The 22,033-nt window shown below is 36.3% G+C and overlaps 1 protein-coding gene across 1 annotated transcript in view; it reads left to right on the plus strand.

Annotated features, from left to right (window-relative positions):
- maco1b (macoilin 1b) overlaps positions 1–20,551 on the plus strand; it is a 76,735-nt gene extending 56,184 nt beyond the window's left edge. The window contains exons 7-11 of the mRNA XM_039739286.1: positions 10,053–10,211; positions 10,311–10,493; positions 12,961–13,081; positions 13,920–14,094; positions 18,262–20,551. Of these exons, the coding sequence (XP_039595220.1) occupies positions 10,053–10,211; positions 10,311–10,493; positions 12,961–13,081; positions 13,920–14,094; positions 18,262–18,464 (841 nt within the window). The 3' untranslated portion in view covers positions 18,465–20,551. The remainder of the gene's footprint in view (positions 1–10,052; positions 10,212–10,310; positions 10,494–12,960; positions 13,082–13,919; positions 14,095–18,261) is intronic.
- Positions 20,552–22,033: the final 1,482 nt, after the last annotated feature.

The following is a 22,033-nucleotide window of genomic DNA, read 5'->3' on the forward strand; positions in this document are numbered from 1 at the left end:
TTTGATATCTTGGCTGTGTGCTTAGGGTCGTTGTCCTGCTGAAAGATGAACCATCGCCCCAGTCTGAGGTCAAGAGCGCTCTGGAGCAGGTTTTCATCCAGGATGTCTCTGTACATTGCTGCAGTCATCTTTCCCTCTATCCTGACTAGTCTCCCAGCTCCTGCCGCTGAAAGACATCCCCACAGCATGATGCTGCCACCACCATGCTTCACTGTAGGGATGGTATTGGCCTGGTGATGAGCGGTGCCTGGTTTCCTCCAAACGTGACACCTGTCATTCATACCAAAGAGTTCAATCTTTGTCTCGTGAGACCAGAGAATTTTGTTTCTCATGGTCTGAGATTCCTTCAGGTGCCTTTTGGCAAACTCCAGGCGGGCTGCCATGTTCCTTTTACTAAGGAGTGGCTTCCGCCTGGCCACTCTACCATACAGGCCTTATTGGTGGATTGCTGCAGAGATGGTTGTCCTTCTGGAAGGTTCTCCTCTGGTTTGATGACTGACATTTTTAGTGCATCAGGTACTGTGCCATACAACAATGAACTATTAATAATGTTAAGAATAGTTGCTGCAAGAACATCCATTGTGCTTTTTACTAGTTTTGTTGGCACTGGATCTAGGGAACAAGTAGTAGGTTTCAGTTTAGAAATAAAAGTCAAGACTTCCTACTCTGTTACAGGACTAAAAATTGTTGAATGCAATGTGAGACAGGGTCTGCCAAGCTAGTATACGGTTTGCACTGTGATGCTGAAATCTGGGATCTTGTATTTTTAATTTTCTCATTAAAGATGTTTATAAAGTCTGTACTGCTAATGTCTTTTGGTATTTTGCACTGTAGACCTGAATTGCCTTTTGTTAAATTAGCCAGTGTTCTAAATAGTACCCGAGGATTATTATTATTGTTATCTGTTATTTAAGAATAGTAGTCTGAGTGAGCTTTAAAGACAGCATTTCTATATTTTTTTTTAACACTTTTTGCCCATGCAAGTTGAAAGACCTGTAGCTGTGTTGTTCTTCATCTGCACATCATTATAATATGATGTTAGCTCATCTAAATTGTTTTCCAAAATTACATTTGACTTGCTCAAAGTATCTATAAATTCTGAAGCAGAAATTTAGTCTAGAAGCCTTTGTTTTAATCTGTGAGTGTATTGGTAAGGGCAGAACCAAATCAAATGTAATTAGTGACTGGAAATAACTTCATTTAATGGAGTAATATTTCAATTTTGAAATATTTTTTGTTAAAAGTGTCAGTTTCCACATCAGTGTGTAAATTAAAATCCCCCATCAGCTCTACATGATCGTAATTTTTAGCCAAATCAGGTTAAAGGTTGCCAAATTCAGTAAGGAACAATGAATATGGCCCTGATAGTCTATAGACTAGCACTACAATTGTATTGGAACCTGTTTTAACATTTAAAATGATTGCCTCAAAGGATTTGAAGTTGCCTACATTTTAAGAAACGATTGGCATTTAGTCACAATGAATTATTCCAAGTCCTCCTCCTCGACCAGAATCTCTACATTTATGAAGGAACTAGTATCCATCTGGTGACGCCTCAGCTGGGGGAACAGTGTCACATTTACTAAGCCAGGTTTTAGTGAGAAGACACAGATCAGATGTAGTACTAAATATAATATCATTTACCAAAACGGCTTTACTGCCAAGAGACTGAATGTTCAATAAGCAGCTGGTGATATATTTTTTGTTATGATTTGAGCTAAGTGTCTATTACAGGTGCCCCTGGTGGAAGGTCTGGTTTTATCTGTTGGTCTAATTATACACCTTATTTTTTGGTTATCAAGTAATTTAAGGTCTGCATCATGACTGAATTTATTAGATGCCCCACAACAGGGATTATGGGGGAACAGCTTCAGGAAAGTAACAGGTTGGGTAAACAACAGCCTGTGATTCACGATCACATGACTATGGCCCGTATGGTGCTCTTATGAGTCAGCCAGGCAGTGTTGCGGCCATATTTTGGAATAATACAAAAGATCCCCTCCAGTTAGGATGAAGATCATCTCTTTTGAAAAATCGGGCCTTTCCCAAAAATCATCCCAATTGTTCACAAAAGCTATGCTTTTATTTGTTCACCAGGTTTCTAGCCAACATTGAAAGGAACGCAATCTGCTATAAATCACATCCCCTTTATGTAATCTTGGTAAGGGGACAAATACAACTAAACATTTGTAAAAAAAAAATACCTAAACAAAGCCCACACCAGTCTTAACTGATTACGTATTATTATTGCATACTTCTTACCTTCTACCTTACCTTCTACAACAAGGTTCATTATCAGTTGCAAAACATGTTGTACTTTCCTCCATTGGAATGAGGTTTAAAATTATGGAAGCGGACCATATATTTTTATAGCTTGAAGTACTCGGTAGAAAACTTTAAAAAAAAAAAAATAAAAAAAATTTGCTGATTAAATGCCAAAATCCCAAAAATAAAACAAATATGGCAGAAGGTTCAAACGTCATTTCTTTAGCTATGTCCTCACTACTACATTTCCATTTTAAAATTAATTTTTTTTTTTTTTTTAACAAAAACATTCACTGTCCATAATAGCATTTTCTTATTGTTTACAAAGTCTCCCCTTCCACTGTAAAACTTCCAAAAACGTCTAGGATCTAGACATTTGCCTACACTGGTCTTGCACACATTGGGCAGAAAGATCATTAAAATTATGATATAGGGAAAGAGCCCCATGAAAATCTGATTTGCTTGTGCTTTATGTACTTTCAAAACTATTACTACACACGGTGCTCTGATAGCGCATTTACAGCATAGAAAAATAAAGAAATTTTGAAGAGAGCTACAGTGAATTGGCCCCATGTCGCATTAATGTGCTGGTCACAGATGAAAGCAACAGTGTTCAGAACTTGCAACGGTAGTCTTGTTTATAAATAAAAACACTGCAATGTTAAAGTGACACTTGACCACTTATGTATGAGGTGTCCTGCTGGCGGGACACACCAAAATTTTTAAGTTGTTTGTGCATGTTGCACTCTGTTCACAAGTCAATCAAAAGCAATATTATCTTCTTTCAAGTAAATCGTGTAAGTGTACATGTTGTCTGCTCTCTTCATTCATCACGTCACAACTGAGTGAATCTGCTTTTATAAAACATCTCGCCTACTTCAAGCCATATGAAATGAAAGGATCATTACCATTAAAGAGGTGAGTTTCAGCCCATTCTAATGTTCTACAGTTGTCTATGATAGGTCATTCATATTATATGTCACAGCTGTCCTTAAAAGACAGGAAATAAATTGCTTCTGCCCCATGTGACAGTGCGGGTCATGCTCTATGCTCCCAGCTTATTTCTGGGAGCCTCTCCAACCCAACACCATTGGTAATGTAAACGGATGAGCTGGTCTGATGGGGACAAATGAAACTGGGCAAGGGGATGGTGCAAAAGGTGCAAGTGCTTTTATTAAAACAAAAAGTGTCCAAATAAATATTACAGTGCTCAAAGTTCAATAAGTAACTAATCCATAAATAGGTAAAAAAAAAAATCTAAATATTTAAAACAAGGCTAAAACACAAGAATTAAAACCTGCCACACCAGCCAAATATAGCTCCTTCCTTGTCTCTCTAGCTCACCCAAGGTTTGCTTAGCTTAAGAGACTTGGTAGACACAGTCCTGTCACTACCGACCCCAATTTTGGCTGCCTCCATCGGCGTCTGCCAGACTGCTCGGGGTTGGTTGTCCTCCCGTCTTCCTTCTCGCACACGCAGTTGTCCCTTGGATCTCTAGGGAGGACTCCACCTCAATTGAACCCACTCCTCCACATAATAAGTGGACACGATCTGTCCCTCAAGTCCCAATCCTTCGTTCCACACGGGACCCCTGACACTTCTCTTTCTGCTGGCTGGCTCATTCTCTGTCTTTCACTCAGATGTTACTCTCACTCTCCAAGCCTCTTTTGTTTCTTTTTCTATTTCCGTTTCCTGTTCTTATGCAGCTCCGTGGGTGCAGCGCCTCAATCATACACCGCAGGAAGCCGATTAAGCAATTGAGAACAATTGCATGCTCACGTGCAAATGCAACACGCCCCAATTACCTCATCAGCTCCACACGGCTGTACAATCGCGTCCATGGAGACTGACATGAACAAATGGATTATTTTAAAACTGGCCTTTGATTTCAAATTAATTTAATTTACTGCTTTTAGTGTAACTTGGAAGTATAGAGGTTTGCAGTTTTACACTTAAGTGTCACGGGTTCAATCACCATGCCAGGTTGCAGTCTGTTGCACATTCTCCCTATGTTAGTTTACTGAGCAGTGTTCTTTCAGTTTCAGCTTAGAGCACAGACAATATTTCTAAGCATAACTGTAAATACAGTAAATACTCTTAGGCCATACTCTGATTTTCATTTGAGGACCACTACCCTTTAGATCAAATATCACTGTTATCACGCCGCTCACATAGCTCTGTTGTGAGGAATTGAATGAAAAATCGCATTTCAGCTAGTGGCTTATTCACAGTGTAATCCAAACCAAAGATATTACCTGCACCATGCAATATTTTTACCCTTATTTTAATCACTTTCACTACAGCAGTAATGCCACCAACCACAGGATTTTATCACAAAACTGTAGTGACTGGTCAATTACCTGCCTTTTGCACTTGTATGTAGCACTCAGTCTTTACAAAATGCAATTTTGTTGCTTACAGGTAAGCAGTACAACAAACACTAAGGAAAGCAACTCTTCTATGCCCTCTGTTTTTGGAATATATTTTTCTTCTATGAAGGGTGAGAAATCGGGGAAGGGGCTGTTTTAATGAACAAGATCCAGTTAAGGAAGGGCCACATAATAACCATGAACAGATGATTAGATTCTTTGTTTTTAAAAAATGTGTTTTCTCCTGTCCACTCTGACATGCTGAGATGACATTTTTAGATGTATATGGATTTGAGAGTGTTTTCATGCATGTTAGACATTGAGAGCAATTGACTGGATAATTATGTGACATGAGTAACTTGAAATTTTTTTCATGAACATTTTAATATTGTTTACTGATGTTTGTAATTGAAGCATAGTTCCCCGTGCTATCATAAACCTCGCTATCCATGAAAACATGAGATTAAAAATTTTCCTCAGCCATCACTACAAACAATATGTGTAAGAAACACAAAAATATACTTTTTAGGTGGAATATTCCTTTAAGATGCATGTTAAATTGACTTTGAATTACAGCATACAACTAAAACATGTTACCAAGGCCTAATTCAAAGGATTCGGCGAATTATCAGCCACAATCATTCGGGTATTATCAAACATTTTTCATGCTAGTTAGCATCTTGGCAAAGCTTTCAGTTATATACCTGGCTAGAAGGCTTTGTCTATAGTATAACCATTTTAATCTGTCAATCTTTGTCTAATGACATGTTATTGTGATATAATTGTCTTTTAGCACAGTTTAAAAATAATTTGTACATCTAAATGTATTAGTTCATTTTGTTTTCAGCTCCTGAGGCTTCTTGAAATTGTTTTATATATGACTAGTGACAGTATCCCTTGGTGGAATGTGGTACCCTGGCTCAAGATAATTTATCACCTGTGGAAAGCCTTTGCAATTGTATTATAATTTTGCACACCTCTATGGGATTTCCTTTTGCCTCTGGGTTTTTTTTTAGCAATAAAATTTGGGTATTATGTTTATAGAGCAGTCAAAGTAGACAAAAGCTTTTATAACTGATGTCTCTCTATTATATAAAAAAGTCCTGAGAAGAGACAAGACTTTTTTCAAGAGATTTTTTTCAAATCCTTTGAGACAAGACTTTGGCCACGAGGCTCCTTTCAACCATATTCAACCATGCACACGGTCCTCTCACCTTTCATTTGTGTGAATGCTTTTGACAGACACAGTTCCTGCTCTTACAGCTCATAAATGTTAATGCTTTCCTCACTTTAATTTCCCAATTTAAGAAGAAATATTATGTCCAAATCTTCTTGAAGAATTTCTTCACGAAGGGTTATCAACAGAAGAAACGAGTACATGGGCAATCCTAGCACAGAGAAACGGTGAAGTCAAACAAATTAATGGCATAATTGAAGATCAGTTACACAGCAAATTGGTTAAATGCATATCTATAGACTATACTGAAGCAGTTGGTGGTGATTGTGCGGAAGATGAAAACATCAACTTACAATATCCCAAAGAATATCTACAACCATTAACACCGTCCGGTCTTACAATGCACGAATTACTGTAGAAAGAAGGATATATTCAGGAAAGGTAATGTAGTACATCTTCTGCAGATAACATTAGACAACAAAAGAGATCTTGATATGCCATTTGTATTAAAACATTTAAAGTTTCCCGTTAGAATAGCTTTTGCAAAGACAATTAGCAAATCTCAGAGACAAACATTCAAAAAAGTTGTTTTATTTATTTGGGAGAAATGAAATTCAATCACGGGCAGTTATATGTTACATTGTCACGATGAAAGTCCAAACACAGAATCGAAATTCAATGCGATATTTTACAATGTATTATTCATATTGTAATTTATATTATACAGTATTAAGCTTTACAGTAAAAGTGTAAGTTTAAAAAGTATTTGCGTGTTAATTTCAAAGCCAAATAGTACAGACTCGTATTACGCAACTAATAACTCTTAACACAACATGAAACATAATTTACTTTCAAATTATTACATTTTACTATTTTTAATATGGTTAATTACTCACTATAACGTAAAATAGTTAGTTCTGTTAGGCATACAGTTGTGCTTGAAAGTTTGTGAACCCTTTAGAATTTTCTTTATTTCTGCATAAATATGACCAAAAACATCATCATATTTTCACTCAAGTCCTAAAAGTAGATGAAGAGAAACCAGTTAAACAAATGAGACAAAAAATATTATACTTGGTCGTTTATTTATTAAGGAAAATGATCGAATATTACATATTTGTAAATGGCAAAAGTATGTGAACCTTTGCTTTCAGTATCTAGCGTGACCTCCCCTTTGCAGTAGTAACTGCAACTAAACATTTCCAGTAACTTTTGATCATTCCTGCACACCGGCTTGGAGGAATTTTAGCCCATTCCTCCGTACAGAACAGCTTCAACTCTGGGATGTTGGTGAGTTTCCTCACATTAACTGCTCGCTTCAGGTCCTTCCACAACATTTCGATTGGATTAAGGTCAGGACTTTGATTTGGCCATTCCAAAACATTAACTTTATTCTTCTTTAACCATTCTTTGGTAGAACGACTTGTGTGCTTAGAGTTGTTGTCTTGCTGCATGACCCACCTTCTCTTGAGATTCAGTTCATGGACAGATGTCCTGACATTTTCCTGTAGAATTCTCTGATATAATTCAGAATTCATTGTTCCATCAATGGAGACAAGCCGTCCTGGCCCAAATGAGGAAAAGCAGAGCAAGAACATGCAAACTTTACATAAAGATTTTGTCCAGGTCTATATTCGGTCTCCAGATTCTAAATCTGTAAAGCAACAACACTAATAGATCGATGCAGTGTGCATCTCTATAGCAATATTATAAGGCAAAATATCTGTGAAAATAGAGAAATGCAGCTTTTGTCATACAGTATGTTTGCATAAAGCATTTTATGGGGTGCAAGCTACAGGCAGGCTTATGGCTGCAAATGTTTTTCATTCCTGCAGAGATTCGTAACCTGATTTTGTGGCAGCCTGCACTGAAACCTTTTCATAAAATGACAGTAAAGCAGTGTTGCTGTACTTTAAATTACAAAACATTAATAAAATAATTTAAACTGTGCCACACATATCTACATTGTGTTTGGTTATGCTTAAACTTCCTGCAGTGCTCACAGCAATACAATATAGTAACCCCATCAATGGTAAGCAGCTTAACTGGTAGTTTACAATTTAGATGAGTGGTGGAACACACTGTTTATAATCCTCGTCATCTTCAATGCACAAACCAGCCCTTGCCATCTCAGTATGTAAAAGGGATGGAGAAAATTTTCTAACCTGAGGTCACAGGCTCAATATACAGTAAAGTTTTTGTAGCAGAGTTATTAGAGTTACTGATTTATAATTTTGCAACATCGAAAAGGCAGATGGCAATACAGGAATGAAACATTAAAAACTGCAAAATAAAAAAATCCCATAGAATGTAAACCTCTGGGGAGCTCACTGTTTTTGGTAGCTCAGGAATACAAAAGCTTTTTTTTTTTTTTTTACCTAGGCCAAAATGGGCTTCCCAACCTTTCCCGGACATTCTTACAGTTAGTTGTTGACTTATGACCATGTTTGGTTCCGATGGACCAGTTGTAAGTAGATCTGGATGTAAGACGGATTCGTATATGCATTCAAAACATATGTATAGTACTGTATAGTAAGTCCCACAATTCATATTAAGGGACTTTGTTGGTTTTATTTCATTTTCGTATCATTCTTAGCACATTGTGTAGATTTTTTTTTTGTGTGTGTGTAAGATATTTTTTGTTTGCGCCTTCCCCCACAATAACCTATCGTCTATGGGGAAGGAGTGAAAGCTTTAGATTTGTCAAAAATTTCAGTCTCTTGATACCGAAAACATTGATGTTTAAATGATGGCCATGTATCTATATATGTGTGTCTGTGTGTCCTGTGTTATGAGGAAATTCTAGAACTAAAACGGCAGGACGGAAAAATACTAAACTGAGCTTAAGCCTGTTACGAGATGATGATGTGCTGATTAGTTTTTGAGCCAAATCATGCATGAGAAAGAGGCACTCTAAAGGAACCCTCAAATACAAACCTGATTCCCACCCATCCCCACCCCCCCCTTGCTCCTACAGATAGCAACTTAAGCATATGAAGTGTGACTTAGTTTGATATCAGGTCAGAAGAAAAAAACAAAGTGCAATTTGTTGATGCCCAGTTTACCACTGCAGTTGTCTCCAAGCTTGTATGTTCTCTCTGTATCCTTGGGGGCTTTTTCAATTACTCATTCTAAAAATGTAAAAGCAAATGTGGATTAAAAAAAAAAGTTGATAAATCTAAATTGGTCGCACATTTTCAAGAGCAACTTGAATGATGTTTCATATTTCAATGCAGATGACATCAAGATGACTTCACAATTATCCTGCATTTTTTTTTTTTTTGGTCATGGTGACCATAATAACTCGAAAGTCCCTGTGGCAAATTGAAAAAAGCATATGCAGTACATGACAGATTCCAGGTTTGGTGAGGAGGATTTTTTAAAATTTTGATATTGAAGAGCCAGAGACTTGTTTGTTTTTTCTGATCAATAAAAATCCTTTATCTTTTTTTAGTAAAGTTAGTTATATTGTCAGCATGGTTAACTATAAACTTTTGTGGGAGAAATATTTTTTTTGAGTAAATCTCTGTGGAACATAACTTTATTTCTCATTCATGATCTCATGATTTCTCATTTACCATTAGGATTCAGGATAATGCAGCTTGAATTACAGGATACTTCAGCCTTAAAATTAAACTGTTCCTACCCTCTTCTTCCTAGAAAGATACTTATATTTTTGTTGTTTGTTCATCATCTAAGTCTTAGCATTTTTGTGTTGTAATAGAGATTTTATTATTTGGTGTACACTGTATTAGTAGTAATATAAATATAAACCGCAAAAATGAGCTATCTCCTAGGATAAGCAACATCAAGCACTGTCTTGACACTCCAATGAGATCTTGTGAATGGCCACAAGCAAGAGTCATCCTATCCCTACTAGCCCCAACTATATTTTCTGTGTTTTGTGTATCACACTGAATGTTTTAGGAAATGTAAGAAAAGGTTTGTAAACCTGTGCTTAGGTTGTTACATCCTGGAATATTTTAGCATCACACTGTCCTATCGATAAATTCCTGCAAAAAGGTTCAAGTCCATGCCAAAAATATACTTATTCTGTGGTAAATAGCAATTTGCAAAATACTGTATGTGGATTAATGGAAGTAATTTATTTACATCACAAAAATATATACACTATAATATATTACCTAATGAAGATTAAGTCACCTGAATGGAAATAAATTCTGCTTCTTTTGTGGCACTAAGGCATTTTGTAATGTCTTGTTTCTTTTCTTTTTTTTCAGTTTGGAACAAGACATAAAGAAGCTAAAGGCAGATCTGCAGGCTAGCAGACAAGTGGAGCAAGAGCTACGCAGCCAGATTAGTTTGCTGGGCACCACAGAACGCAGCATCCGGTCAGAGCTGGGTCAGCTTCGACAAGAAAATGAACTTCTACAGAACAAGTGAGGGCTTAAAATTGTTTATATAAAAATGACCATTGAGAAAAGCTTTTATTTCTGAATTTTCAGTGTTTACCAGAACTGTGTTTATTCATTCTACAGACTGCACAATGCAGTACAGGCAAAACAGAAGGATAAGCAGACCATCAGCCAATTAGAAAAAAAGTTGAAAGTAGAGCAAGATGCTCGTGTTATTGCAGAAAAACAGCTGGTGGATGAAAAGAAGAGAAAGAAGGTAGAAGAAGCTACAGCAGCACGTGCTGTGGCTCTCGCTGCTGCAACAAGGTACTGTGTATTAACCACAAGTTAGTTTGTAAGGCATTCTATGGCACTTCTTGTTTTGACAGCATTAAAAAACAAAAGTAGAACACCATAAAAAAGATCTTGACTATAGAAACTGCACTAATATAACAAATCTACATGTTTGCCAACTTTTTATGAACACCAGGTAGGAATGACGGTATTGCAAAGATGACATCATCAATTGGTGCTGGTTGGTTGTTCTAGGAAGTAGATTTCTATTTATCTTATCTATCTGATCTTTCTTACCACTGCTCTGTATGCATGTCAACATAAAGCTTAGCTGTTTGATGTAATTAATCCTTACATTTAGTTTGGGGAAATGTGTATGTGTAGCTTTTCATTTTAAGTTTATTTTAATTTTACAGTATTTGAAGTTGCTAGTTTGCACATTAACATAAATTGTGCTTTCTCGAGGATGTTGCTTTATAATCACTTACAATGTAGTATTGTCTTTTTTTTCCATGAGATACGTTAGCTTTTTTTAAAAACAAATCTAGCTTGGAGAGTTTGTTTTTGGATTCTTTTCTAAGGTCTTGTAGGAAGAGATTGGCATGTTATGTGCTTTGTTATGCAAATCATTCCTTCTGTACTGCATATGTTCGATTTCTTTTTTTAAAGAAATACCAGGGGGCTTTGCCCCCTACTCGCTTCTGTCGCCAATAACCTGTGCTTCGCACCATTCCTCCGAAACAACGCTTTAAACGGTGATACAATGGGATACAATTTTTTTTTTTTTTATATAAACTCCTCTTGGTTCAATCAGCTGTTGGCTTTCTGCTGCTGTTTTGCTACATGATCAGCACCTCACTTGCCTACCCCTAAGCGCTATTTGCCATTGTGAAAAGAGGGGCTGAACACACCCCAAGGAGACCATGCCGTATGACTGGCATTTCGGGTGGCGCTTCAAACATTTAAATGCCTGGATGGCACCTGTCCTTTTGTCCTCAAACACTATGCGATATCTTTTTGCTTTTCCATTATTTCACAAGTAATATTTTCCATTTGTCTGTGCTAATTTGATCTTTTCACTCATTTTTTTTTTTTAAACTTTCGAATTTTCTTACTAACGTTATCTCTGACTTGCTCTGCATGTGTATCACGGGACTTGCTTACAAAGGTTGTAAGTATAACATGACGTGCCTGTCTTGCGGGATGTGAAAGTGTCTCTCTTCAAAAGATCACGTCTCGTCCCAAGATTTTTTTTATATAATAGAGAGAGACACTAACTGAGCAAATTAGTAGGCACACTATACTAATACTAATTAGGGCCTCTTTTTGCTCTCAAAACAGCCTCCGTTCTTTATGGCATGGGTTCCTTAAGATTTTGGAAACATTTCTTTGAGTTTCTAGTCCATATTGACATGATTGCAACACACAATTTCTGCAGATTTATCAGCTGCACAGTCATGCTGCATATTTTCGGTTCTAAAACATCCCAAAGGTGTTCCTGTGGTTTCAAATCCAGTGACTGGGAAAGCCACTGAAAAACACTGAACTCATTGTCATGTTCATGAAACCAATTTGAGATGACTTTTGCTTTGTGACATGGTGCTGGAAATATCCATTAGAGGATGGATAAATTGTAGCAATGAAACAATGTACATGGTTAGCAGCAAAACTTGAAAAGGCTGTGGCATTCAAGTGGTGATTGTTTGGTATTGACGGACCCAAAATGTGCCAAGAAAGCATTCCCCACACCATTACTTCACCACCACCAGCCTGGACTGTTGACACACGCAGGTTGAGTACATGGATTCTTGCTGTTGGTGCCAAATACTGACCCATCCATCTGTGTGCTTCAACAGAAATTGAGATCCATCAGACCTGGCAATCTTCAACTGTCCAGTTTTGGTGAGCTTGAAAGCATAGCAGCCTCAGCTTTCTGTTCTTGGCTGGCAGGAGTTAAACCCAGCATGGTGGTCTCCTGTTGTAGTCCACCCTCCACAAGGTTCGACATGTTGGAAATTCCGAGATGCTTTTCTACTCACCATAGTTGTACAGAGCGTTTATCCAAGTTACCAAAGCATTTCCATTGGCAGATCACTGTCTTTTTGCATCATTCTGAGTAAACTGTAGAACCTGTTGCTGTTTAAAATTCCAGGAGATTAGCAGTTATAGAAATACTCAAACCAGCCCATCTGGCACCAACAATTTTGCCACAGTTGAATCACTGAGACCACTTATTTTCCCCCATTCTGGTGTTTTAATGTGAACATTATTTGATGGTCCTGATCTGTATCTGCATGATTTTATGCATTGTTTTGCTGCCACTTGGTTGGCTTATTAGGTAATTGCATGGTTAAGCAGGTGTACATAATCTGCGTAGTCAATTTGTGTGCCACTGTGTAATTCTAGATTTATTAGACTTTTCACCAAAGCGGTTCTTTAAAGGGAAATCTTTTTAATCTTTGATAATGGAATACTTTAAACAGGTAAATTATTTCTGCAGGGGGGAATGCACTGAAACACTCAGGAGTCGCATAAGAGAGTTGGAAACAGAGTGCAAAAAGTTAACAATTGATATGAAGGTTAAAGAGGAACAGATCCGGGAACTTGAAATGAAAGTGCAGGTGAGCTGCTTTCTGCCATTTGTTTCAAATCAAAAATTAATGGTACGTTCTAAGCTTTGGCTGTAACATAGTAATAATACATCTATACAGCCCTTTTTCTGAAAACTGCTTTTTTCAGTATAAATGTATTGTAATTGGTTATGCATTGACATCTGTAAGGTGTTCAAACCAGAAGTTCTATTTCCTATTGCATAATGACTTTGTTTGTTTGTTTGAGGCCACTTGTAAGCTTGTTAATTATTTATTTCATACACTTTACTGACAGAAGAAATGTTTTATTTTAGTCATTGAATCCTGAATTCTGTAAAAGGTGTATTGTAGATGTTGCTTGGTGATTAATGTGGTTTCTAAGGCTTTCTAAGGTATGCAATGTCACTTTCTGCAAGTCAGAAAAAGGAGTTGAAGTGCACGTTTTTAAATTGTTGTTTTTTTTTAAATAAATCTTTTATTCCTCAGTACCTTCTGTACTCGCAGAAAGATGCATGCATACTATGTATCACTTACAAGCCTGGAGTCATTAATTGCATGAGTATTTGATTTAAAGCATAGTATTTTTCATAAAGGTAGCCAACTAATGATTCTAAGATAGATACCCCATTTGTGCACTGGATAAATGTGATATGTAGATGTAGTCAGTTATTCAGCATAATCCCATGGAAGTTTTATTTTAATATGTTTTCATATAATTCATTTTAATACTTTACACACATTAGCTCATGCTTTATTTGGTGTTAAACAGAGTGTTTATGTAAAAACTTGTTTGAATTTCTTTTGAAGTTTTTATTAACAGAAGGAATTAAAAATTAAATATTTTAAACCTTTTTCTATCTTTTTTTAGGAATTAAGAAAATATAAGGAAAACGAGAAAGACACTGAGGTCTTGATGTCTGCACTTTCAGCAATGCAAGACAAAACTCAGCACTTAGAAAACAGCCTGAGTGCAGAGACCAGAATCAAGCTAGACCTCTTCTCAGCACTAGGGGATGCTAAAAGGCAACTTGAGATTGCACAAGGTTTGTTAAACAAGGACCTAGTTTTACTATAAAGCCTTCCTGGAGATAAAGGAATAGGAGACTGAACAAATAATACGAACAATATTTTAGTAGTGCTGAGTGTCTTGATAATGTCTAATTGCCTGATCATGACTCTCACATTTTAATGTATAAAGCTGTTAGTTCTCATGGCTGTTTTGACTAGTATTTTTAATTATTGAATGTTTAGATGTTTCCTTACAGTTGCTCCCAGTTACAGTGTAAGATCTTCAAGATCTTTTTTTTCACAATCATAACCAATATTTATAAAAATGAGCAGCGTTGTAAAAAATACACATACAATAAACACTACAACACTAAACACCCAACAGGTGTCACTGACAGCATTTGGATGAACCAATCAATAGAGGACCCCTTCTTTGATGGAAGAAAACAAAAATATATTCCTGAGCTGTCTAAAACAGTTAAAAAAAAAACGTGTATTTTTACCACCAGCCCTCTCTCTCTGTCTCTGAATGCAGGTTCAGCATGTTTAGGAACACTGCCACTCCAGCAAGTCTGTATTAAAGCCAAGCAAAACAAATATGCCCCGCACAAAATTTCCATCCTGCGCCTTAGGTTTTTAAAATGTTTGATTTAACTTTTTTTGTTATTCATTTTTATATACAACTGGGGGCTTCGCCACCTGCTCGCTTCGCGCACCAACCAGCATTTTTTGTTTTCCGGATACACACTTTTAAGATTTTTTTTTTTCTTTGAATTGTTGCTATTTCATTAGTTTCACTTTTATTTAAGAACTTCTGTAAAAACTATATTTAGAATCTTTCAAGCCCCAATATGCTGAATCTTTTTAATGAGATCAGTGAGACATGTGTTTAATGACTTTGTACCATAATTCAGGATAGGTTTCTCTGTTTGGAATGTCAGCACAGACAAAATGATCTACATCATCAGCAGTTAATATTTTTTTTTTGCAAAGTAACCCAATAAATGCATGTGAGGTAAACCCTGTTTTTGAAATTCTCTGACTTCAAAGCCTTACAATATTTACATACTTCTGACATATCACCTATGTCCATATATTCGATCTTTATTCGCCTTTTCGTTATTTCTCCGAGCAATAATTTCTCTTTGTTTGCACTACTGCAATCTTTATTTTTTTCATACTTTCTAATTATCCTACTTTCATATTCTTTAATTTTCTCCACATGTGTATCGCGCCATTTATTTGGTTTTTTTTGAGCCTTTCAAATTCCACTGCTTTCATAATCTCTGGCCTGCTCTGCATGTGTATAGCGCCAACATTTGCGAACATCTTTATGACGTTCTACTTTATCTATTACTCTTGTCTTTTAATTCTGAGCCCGATTGGACGTGCTTTTTTTTTTTCAGTTCCACTTGTTCCAGGCTGATAATTACTGTCCTTATTTTATGAATTTGCACCTAGATTATTCTTTTTCTTTTTTCTTTTTTTTCCCTCTCCAACACTTTTGAGTCTCTTTTCTCTGTGCTGCTTTCTTCTTCGTTTAGTCATCTACGTTTCATTTATAACATGTTGACCTTACATGCGCTGAGAGCCCTGGATCTCCATGTGCTCAAATCCTTTGCACGACCAAGTGTTTTGCTGCCTGTGGTCTTATTTGATATTGGTTGTAAGTAGGGCATGTCTTGCAAGAATCTCATTTTCTGCATCCCCGCGAGACGGTCCTGGGTCAATCTCTTGGCACAAAGTCTCCTGTTTAAGGTCCCTCCGTGGCCAATCTCTTTTATTTCACAAGTCTTTTAAGTGTCTTCCATGAAGATCAAATCTCGTATCCCTAGTGTTTTTCTCCTGGATTTTTTTTTTTTATAATAGCGAGATTATAACTTTTAGCATTTTTATTATTTATTTATAAGCTAAAGTTTGCAGTGATGTGTTTAAATTAAAAAGTTGCACTATTTCTTTAAATGAGGAAAAAAGTGTTACACGTATATTCTATAGGTTTTCATATAGAACTGCATTCTTTTTTTGCAGAAAAAACTGTACAAATGAGATATAGCCTAAAATTATCAATACTGGCTGGGATTAGCTCCCGCAGACCCCCGTGACCCTATAATTCGGATGTAGCACTTTGGATGATGATACTTTATTAATCCCAAGGGGAAATCCTTTGTGGAATTCTAGAGTCAGTCCTGAGTTTGGGTGGCATAGGGAGGTATTCTACAGCAAAGATCCTCAACCATGTGAAACACATTTGTTTACATATGCATCAACTGGTATTTATATACAGTGATCAGCAACAACAATTAAACCACTGACAGGTGAAGTAAATAAAATTGATTATCTTGTCACAATGGCATCTGTCAAACAGTGGAATATAATAGACAGAAAAAAGGAACAGTAAGTTCTTGAAGGTGATGTGTTGGAAGCAAGAAAAATGGGCAAGCATATGGATCTGAGAGACTGACAAAAGCTAAATTGTAGTGGGTAGATGACAGGGTCAGAGTATCTACAACATGGAAGGTCTTGTGTCATGGCTCACTGATGCATGTGGAGAGCACAAGTTGCTGAAAAACTTAATGTTGGCCATGAGAGAAAGGTATTAGAACACACAGTGTGTCACTGCTTGCTATGTATGTGGCTGTGTTGCCAGAGACTGGTCCCATGCTGAGCAATGTCCACTGCCAATAGCTCCTACAATGGGCATGCGAGTGTAAGAACTGGACAGCGGAGCAATGTAAGAATACAGCCTGATCAGTAAAATTTTTGATAATGCTGACAGCTGGGTGCATGTGCATATTTTTCCTGAGGAAGAGATGGCAGCATGATGTGTTATGGAAAGAAGGCAAGCTAGGGGGTTGCAAACAGCCAGGTGCATGTGCAGCATTTTTCTGGGGAAGAGATAGCAGCAGGAGGCGTTATGGGAAGAAGCCAAGAATGGGGGTTAGGCAGTGTGATGATCTGGGAAATGTTCAGTTAGGAAACCCTGGACCCTAGCATACATGTTGATGTTACTTTGACACGTACCATCCACAAAAAGATTGTTGCAGAGAATGTACTCCTCTTCATGGCAAAGGTATTCCCTGATGTAAGCAGTCTCTTTCAGCAGGTTAATGTGCCCTGCCACACTGCAAAAATTGATCTGCAATAGTTTAAGGAACATGAAGTTGTTCACTTGACATCCAGTTTTCCCAGAGCTCAATCTGATCAAGCATCTGTGGGATGTACTGGAAAACAAGTCTGATCAGTAAAGGTCCCACCTCACAGTTACAGAACTTAAAGCATCTACAGCTAACATCTTGGTGCCAGATTTCACAGGACACATTCCAAGGTCTTGTGGAGTATATACCTCGAAGGGTCAGAGCTGTGTTTGTGTAACGAGTTGGACCTACACAGTATTTGTCAGGTGGTTTTAATGTTGTTGCTGATCAGTTTGTAAATATAAATAATTAGAACATTAGAACAATCTAGACGAGGACAGGCCATTCAACACAACGAAGCACGCCAGTCCTATCCACTTGTTTCTTCCACAAAAAACATCAAATTGAGTTTTGAAAGCCTTTAAAGTCTTACTGTCTACCACACTACTTGGTAGCTTATTCCAAGTGTCTGTTGGTCTTTATGTAAAGAGAAACCTCCTAATGTTTGTGTGAAATTTACCCTTAACAGGTTTCCAACTATGTCCACATGTTCTAGATGAACTCATTTTAAAATAACAGTCTTGGTCCACTGTACTAATTCCCTTTACAATTTTAAACACTTCAATCATGTCACATCTTAATCTTCTTTTGCCTAAACTGTTTAGTCTCAGGTCTTTTAATTTTTCCTCATAATTCATCTCCTGTAGCCCTGGAATCAGCCTAGTTGCTCTTCTGTGGACCTTTTCTAACACTGCAACGTCCTTTTTGTAGCCTGGAGACCAAAACTGCACACAGTACTCCAGTTAAGGCCTCACCAGTGCATTATAAAGCTTGAGCATAATCTCCATGGACTTTGCATTTAAAAAAAAAATCTTTCTCATCAGAAGCCTTCATTAGATTTTAATAGACTAAGATATTCTAGGTAGGTTTAATTTCAGAACATGTGGTGTTTATTTGTTACAGTTTCTGTTAATTTTTTATTTTGAAGTAGCCTGTAATTCAGTCGTTCATTAACAGTTTATCTTGGTTTACTTTTGACTAATTGTTGGTTTAATATTTCTTTTGAAGGGCAAATAATTCAAAAAGACCAGGAGATCAAGGAGCTAAAGCAGAAGATAGCAGAAGTAATGGCAGTAATGCCAAGCATAACATACACGGCTGACACAAGCAATCTGAACCCTGTTGCTCCACACTACTCATCCAAGTTCATGGATACTAGCCCCTCTGCACTGGATCCCAATGCATCTGTTTACCAGCCCCTAAAGAAGTGAATGCCCACCTGTTTGAAGGGTATCTCGAGTGATGGCTACATGCAAGAGTATTGTTTTTATTTTTATTTTTTTTTTCTTATTTGTTTTGGGAGCTTAATTTTGTTTTCTCTTTTCAACCCTGGGCAAGAAGACATTGTTATTGTGTGACTGTATTTGTTGTAGTTTAAGGAAAAAAAAGACCGCTAGAGGTGCCCAAAAAATATTTTTTTTTTTTTATTAAATAACCTCACAGAACTTTGTACACATTTTTCCTGGGTTTCTTGGTCAGTGCTTTGTCACTGCTTTTTATGTTTGTTTTTTTTTTCAGTGCCCCATTTTGCCTTCCCATTGTTATCTCTTTTTCCTTATTAAGGAAAAAATATGAGTATATTGCAAATTATGCCTAAACTTTTCTTGGATGTTTATTGATTGTGTCAAAGGTAAGCAAACATGTTAAAGAAAATGATACCTGAAAATCCAGTATTATTCTGAAGACATATTCTCTAATTGGATTTTAAAAAGAATGTCAGTCAGTAATCTTCATCAGTTTACCTTTTTTTCTTTTAATTACATAGTTGGAGGATGATTGAAATTCAATTGCTACTGGAAATATGGTACCCTTTAGTGCAGGCTGTGTATTCTTTCTTAATAACAAGACGGTTATCTAAGTAGAATGGGAAAAAACAGTTTATTGTATTTAACAGTTTGTTTCAGCATGAGACATCCTGCTTTAAAGATGTGTAAAGCGCGAGCAGTTTCAGCCCCTTCAATATTTATTTTAAATCAATTGACCTAAATGACGTTAGAAGCGCCCTCCTCTTTTTAGGGGGGAAAACAGTATGATTTTGCCAGAATGGTTAAAAAAAAAAAAAAACAAAAACAACTAAATGTGTTGTGCCAGTATTGCATATCCTTAGCAGTGGTTAAGGGTCATTGTTAGGGGGTTTCTGGTTGGAAAAAGAATTCATCAGAGCTGTTTGAAATGTTACTCAAGATTCAAATAAATCCCTTATTGGACCAAATAGGGTTAGATTTAGAAAATGATGTGACAAAAAGTAAATATAGAAAGTGTTTTGATGCTGAATCTCCCTGTGATGTTAGTACAGTTGTGTTGCTGGACGTCCTTTTTTCACAGTGCCTTGGAAATGGACATTTTGTTTTTCTTACAATGATACTTTTGTTCAGTATCTCTCCCTCTGCTCCTCTTCTGCTTTTCATACAGTGTGTTTTACAGAGTCTACTGCTATTTAAACTCAATCTTTAATGGTGTTGCTTTCTACTGGCAATTGAAAATTAGTTTTCAAGTATTTCTTCATTCCTTAACATGCTAAACATGCATCCTGTGGGGCATGTTTTTGAAAAATACAAAACTAGATACAACTGGTATAGCAAAAGTTAGAAGTGAATGTTTTTCAGTCTGCCAAGTTACCATTCAATACTATGTTTTGTCAGACTTTTGGCTTAAAGGTTGTATTTTTTTTAACTGCCGAATATAGTTTAAGTCTGTGTGCCAAGATATTAACAATGTTCTCTGAATTAAATGTATTAAAAAGTACATTGGCTAAAGAGGGAAATATATGAAATGTTTACTGTATTTGTTGTGTTTATTTAAAAGAAAGATAAAAAAGCCAGTGAGCTTTTATTTTAATTACTTGCAGTAGACTCTGTAAAGGTGGTTGTATTTTCAATTTTTTTTTTTTTGATTTGGATGTTTTGCATTCTTTAAAATAGTATTAAAACTCCCCATCTATTGTGTTAAGTTATTCAGTGGGTGAGGAGGGCTAATGAGAAAAAAATCCCTGCATTTAATTCTGTTACCTTTTAATGATGATTTTTAGCTTCAGCCAAATGTGTGTTGAATTTTGAATCATCCTGTGTATTTGTCACCATATGAAAACAAGTATTTTGAAATAGTAGTGTCATGGGTACTTGAGGCTTTGTGCGGAAGCTGGAATATTTAGTCACTGATTTTGTGATGAGGGTAAATACTGTTTTTCTTTGTTTTCAGGTTTTCTTGCTGCCATTTTGGCACTTTTCTTTAAAAAAATCTTAGCTGCATTCTTATTCTGTGGGGTTTACAAGGAATAAACATTTTTTTCTTGCAAATAGCAAGTTAGAATCATTGTGTTTATTTTTAAATCTTTGTTTTGCCCTACAGGTTTTGTGTAACACACATTTTTTGCTTTGATCCATTATTGAAATTCCTTACATAGTGCCTCATCCTTACGCTAGATGCACCACGAAAGTTGTGCTGAGTTACCATTGTGAATAATAAACAAGGACTGCCCTTGTTAAAATCCGGTATGTAAAAAGCTTTCCATTTAGCTTTTGATTTAAAAGTCTTATGACAGCCGAAAGGCAAAAGTTGAGTAATTTCTCTTATGTAAGTGAAGCTTTTAGTCGTTGTCGTTATCCAAGGCTTTAGCTTATATATATATATATATATATATATGTGTGTATATATGTGAGTATATATATATATGAGTGTGTATGTTGTTTTTTTTTTTTAATTGTTATATTTATTCATTTCACTCTCATTTTTAGAAGGTTATTTAATATCTGTTATGGTTCCATGGTGTGGTAACAAACCTCTCTTGAAAAAATAGTTGTTACCTCTTTCCTTTCTTGAAGAAAATGTAATCTCATTTGACAGTAACCGCTTTGGTTTATATCATTAACAGTACAGTGAATGATTCAATACTGTTTTAAGAAGCAGCAGAATTTTCAGCTAATTTGCTGGTTTTTAGAAAAGGATTTTTTTTTTTTCTTCATTAATTACAATTTGTTTTCTAAAAATGCGGCAAGTGTTTTTAGATAAAATTATTCCCTAGTAATTCCTTCTTAATTTGCTATTCTGGATAGAGTGCTACTATTTGCTACTTTTTTATAGAAACATATTTACACAAAGTGATTATTATTTGCTGTTCTCTTTTTGTACTTACACCTGTTTCTATAATTCTCCTTTTAAACATAATTGATGTTGGCATTAGGAACATTATATAGATTACCAGTGGTCATTAAATATGTATATAAGTACTGTGAAACAGTCTTAAGCACATTTATAATAATAATTGCTGAAATACCCAGCATTGCCCGGGAGGAAAATAAAGTTTTTTAATTGTTTGAGGTAAACATAATAATAATAAAAAAAAAAAACACAACTTTAAAAATAAAAATAAATTAACAAACAATAAACCTGGGTTCGCTTCCCGGGTCCTCCCTGCGTGAAGTTTGCATGTTCTCTCCGTGTCTCCATGGGTTTTCTGTGGTGGGCTGGCGCCCTGCCCGGGGTTTGCTTCCTGCTTTGCGCCCTGTGTTGGCTGGGATCGGCTCCAGCAGACCCCTGTGACCCTGTAGTTAGGATATAGCGGATTTGATAATGGATGGATAAAGACTCACTAATTTATTTGTCTTGCGGTGTTGTATGTATGTTATCATCCAGTTGATGCTCGGAACCGGCCAACTGTATTTAATTTGAAAAGTAACTGGTGCGATGCTGCTCAAACATAAAGAATGCTGGCAGTCACATTCAGTTCGCCCTTTTTTTGTTTTTTTTTTATTGTTTGAAAAAAACATAATTAAAAATACAC

This window comes from Polypterus senegalus, chromosome 17, assembly GCF_016835505.1.
Source record: "Polypterus senegalus isolate Bchr_013 chromosome 17, ASM1683550v1, whole genome shotgun sequence".
NCBI classification, from domain to species: domain Eukaryota; kingdom Metazoa; phylum Chordata; class Cladistia; order Polypteriformes; family Polypteridae; genus Polypterus; species Polypterus senegalus.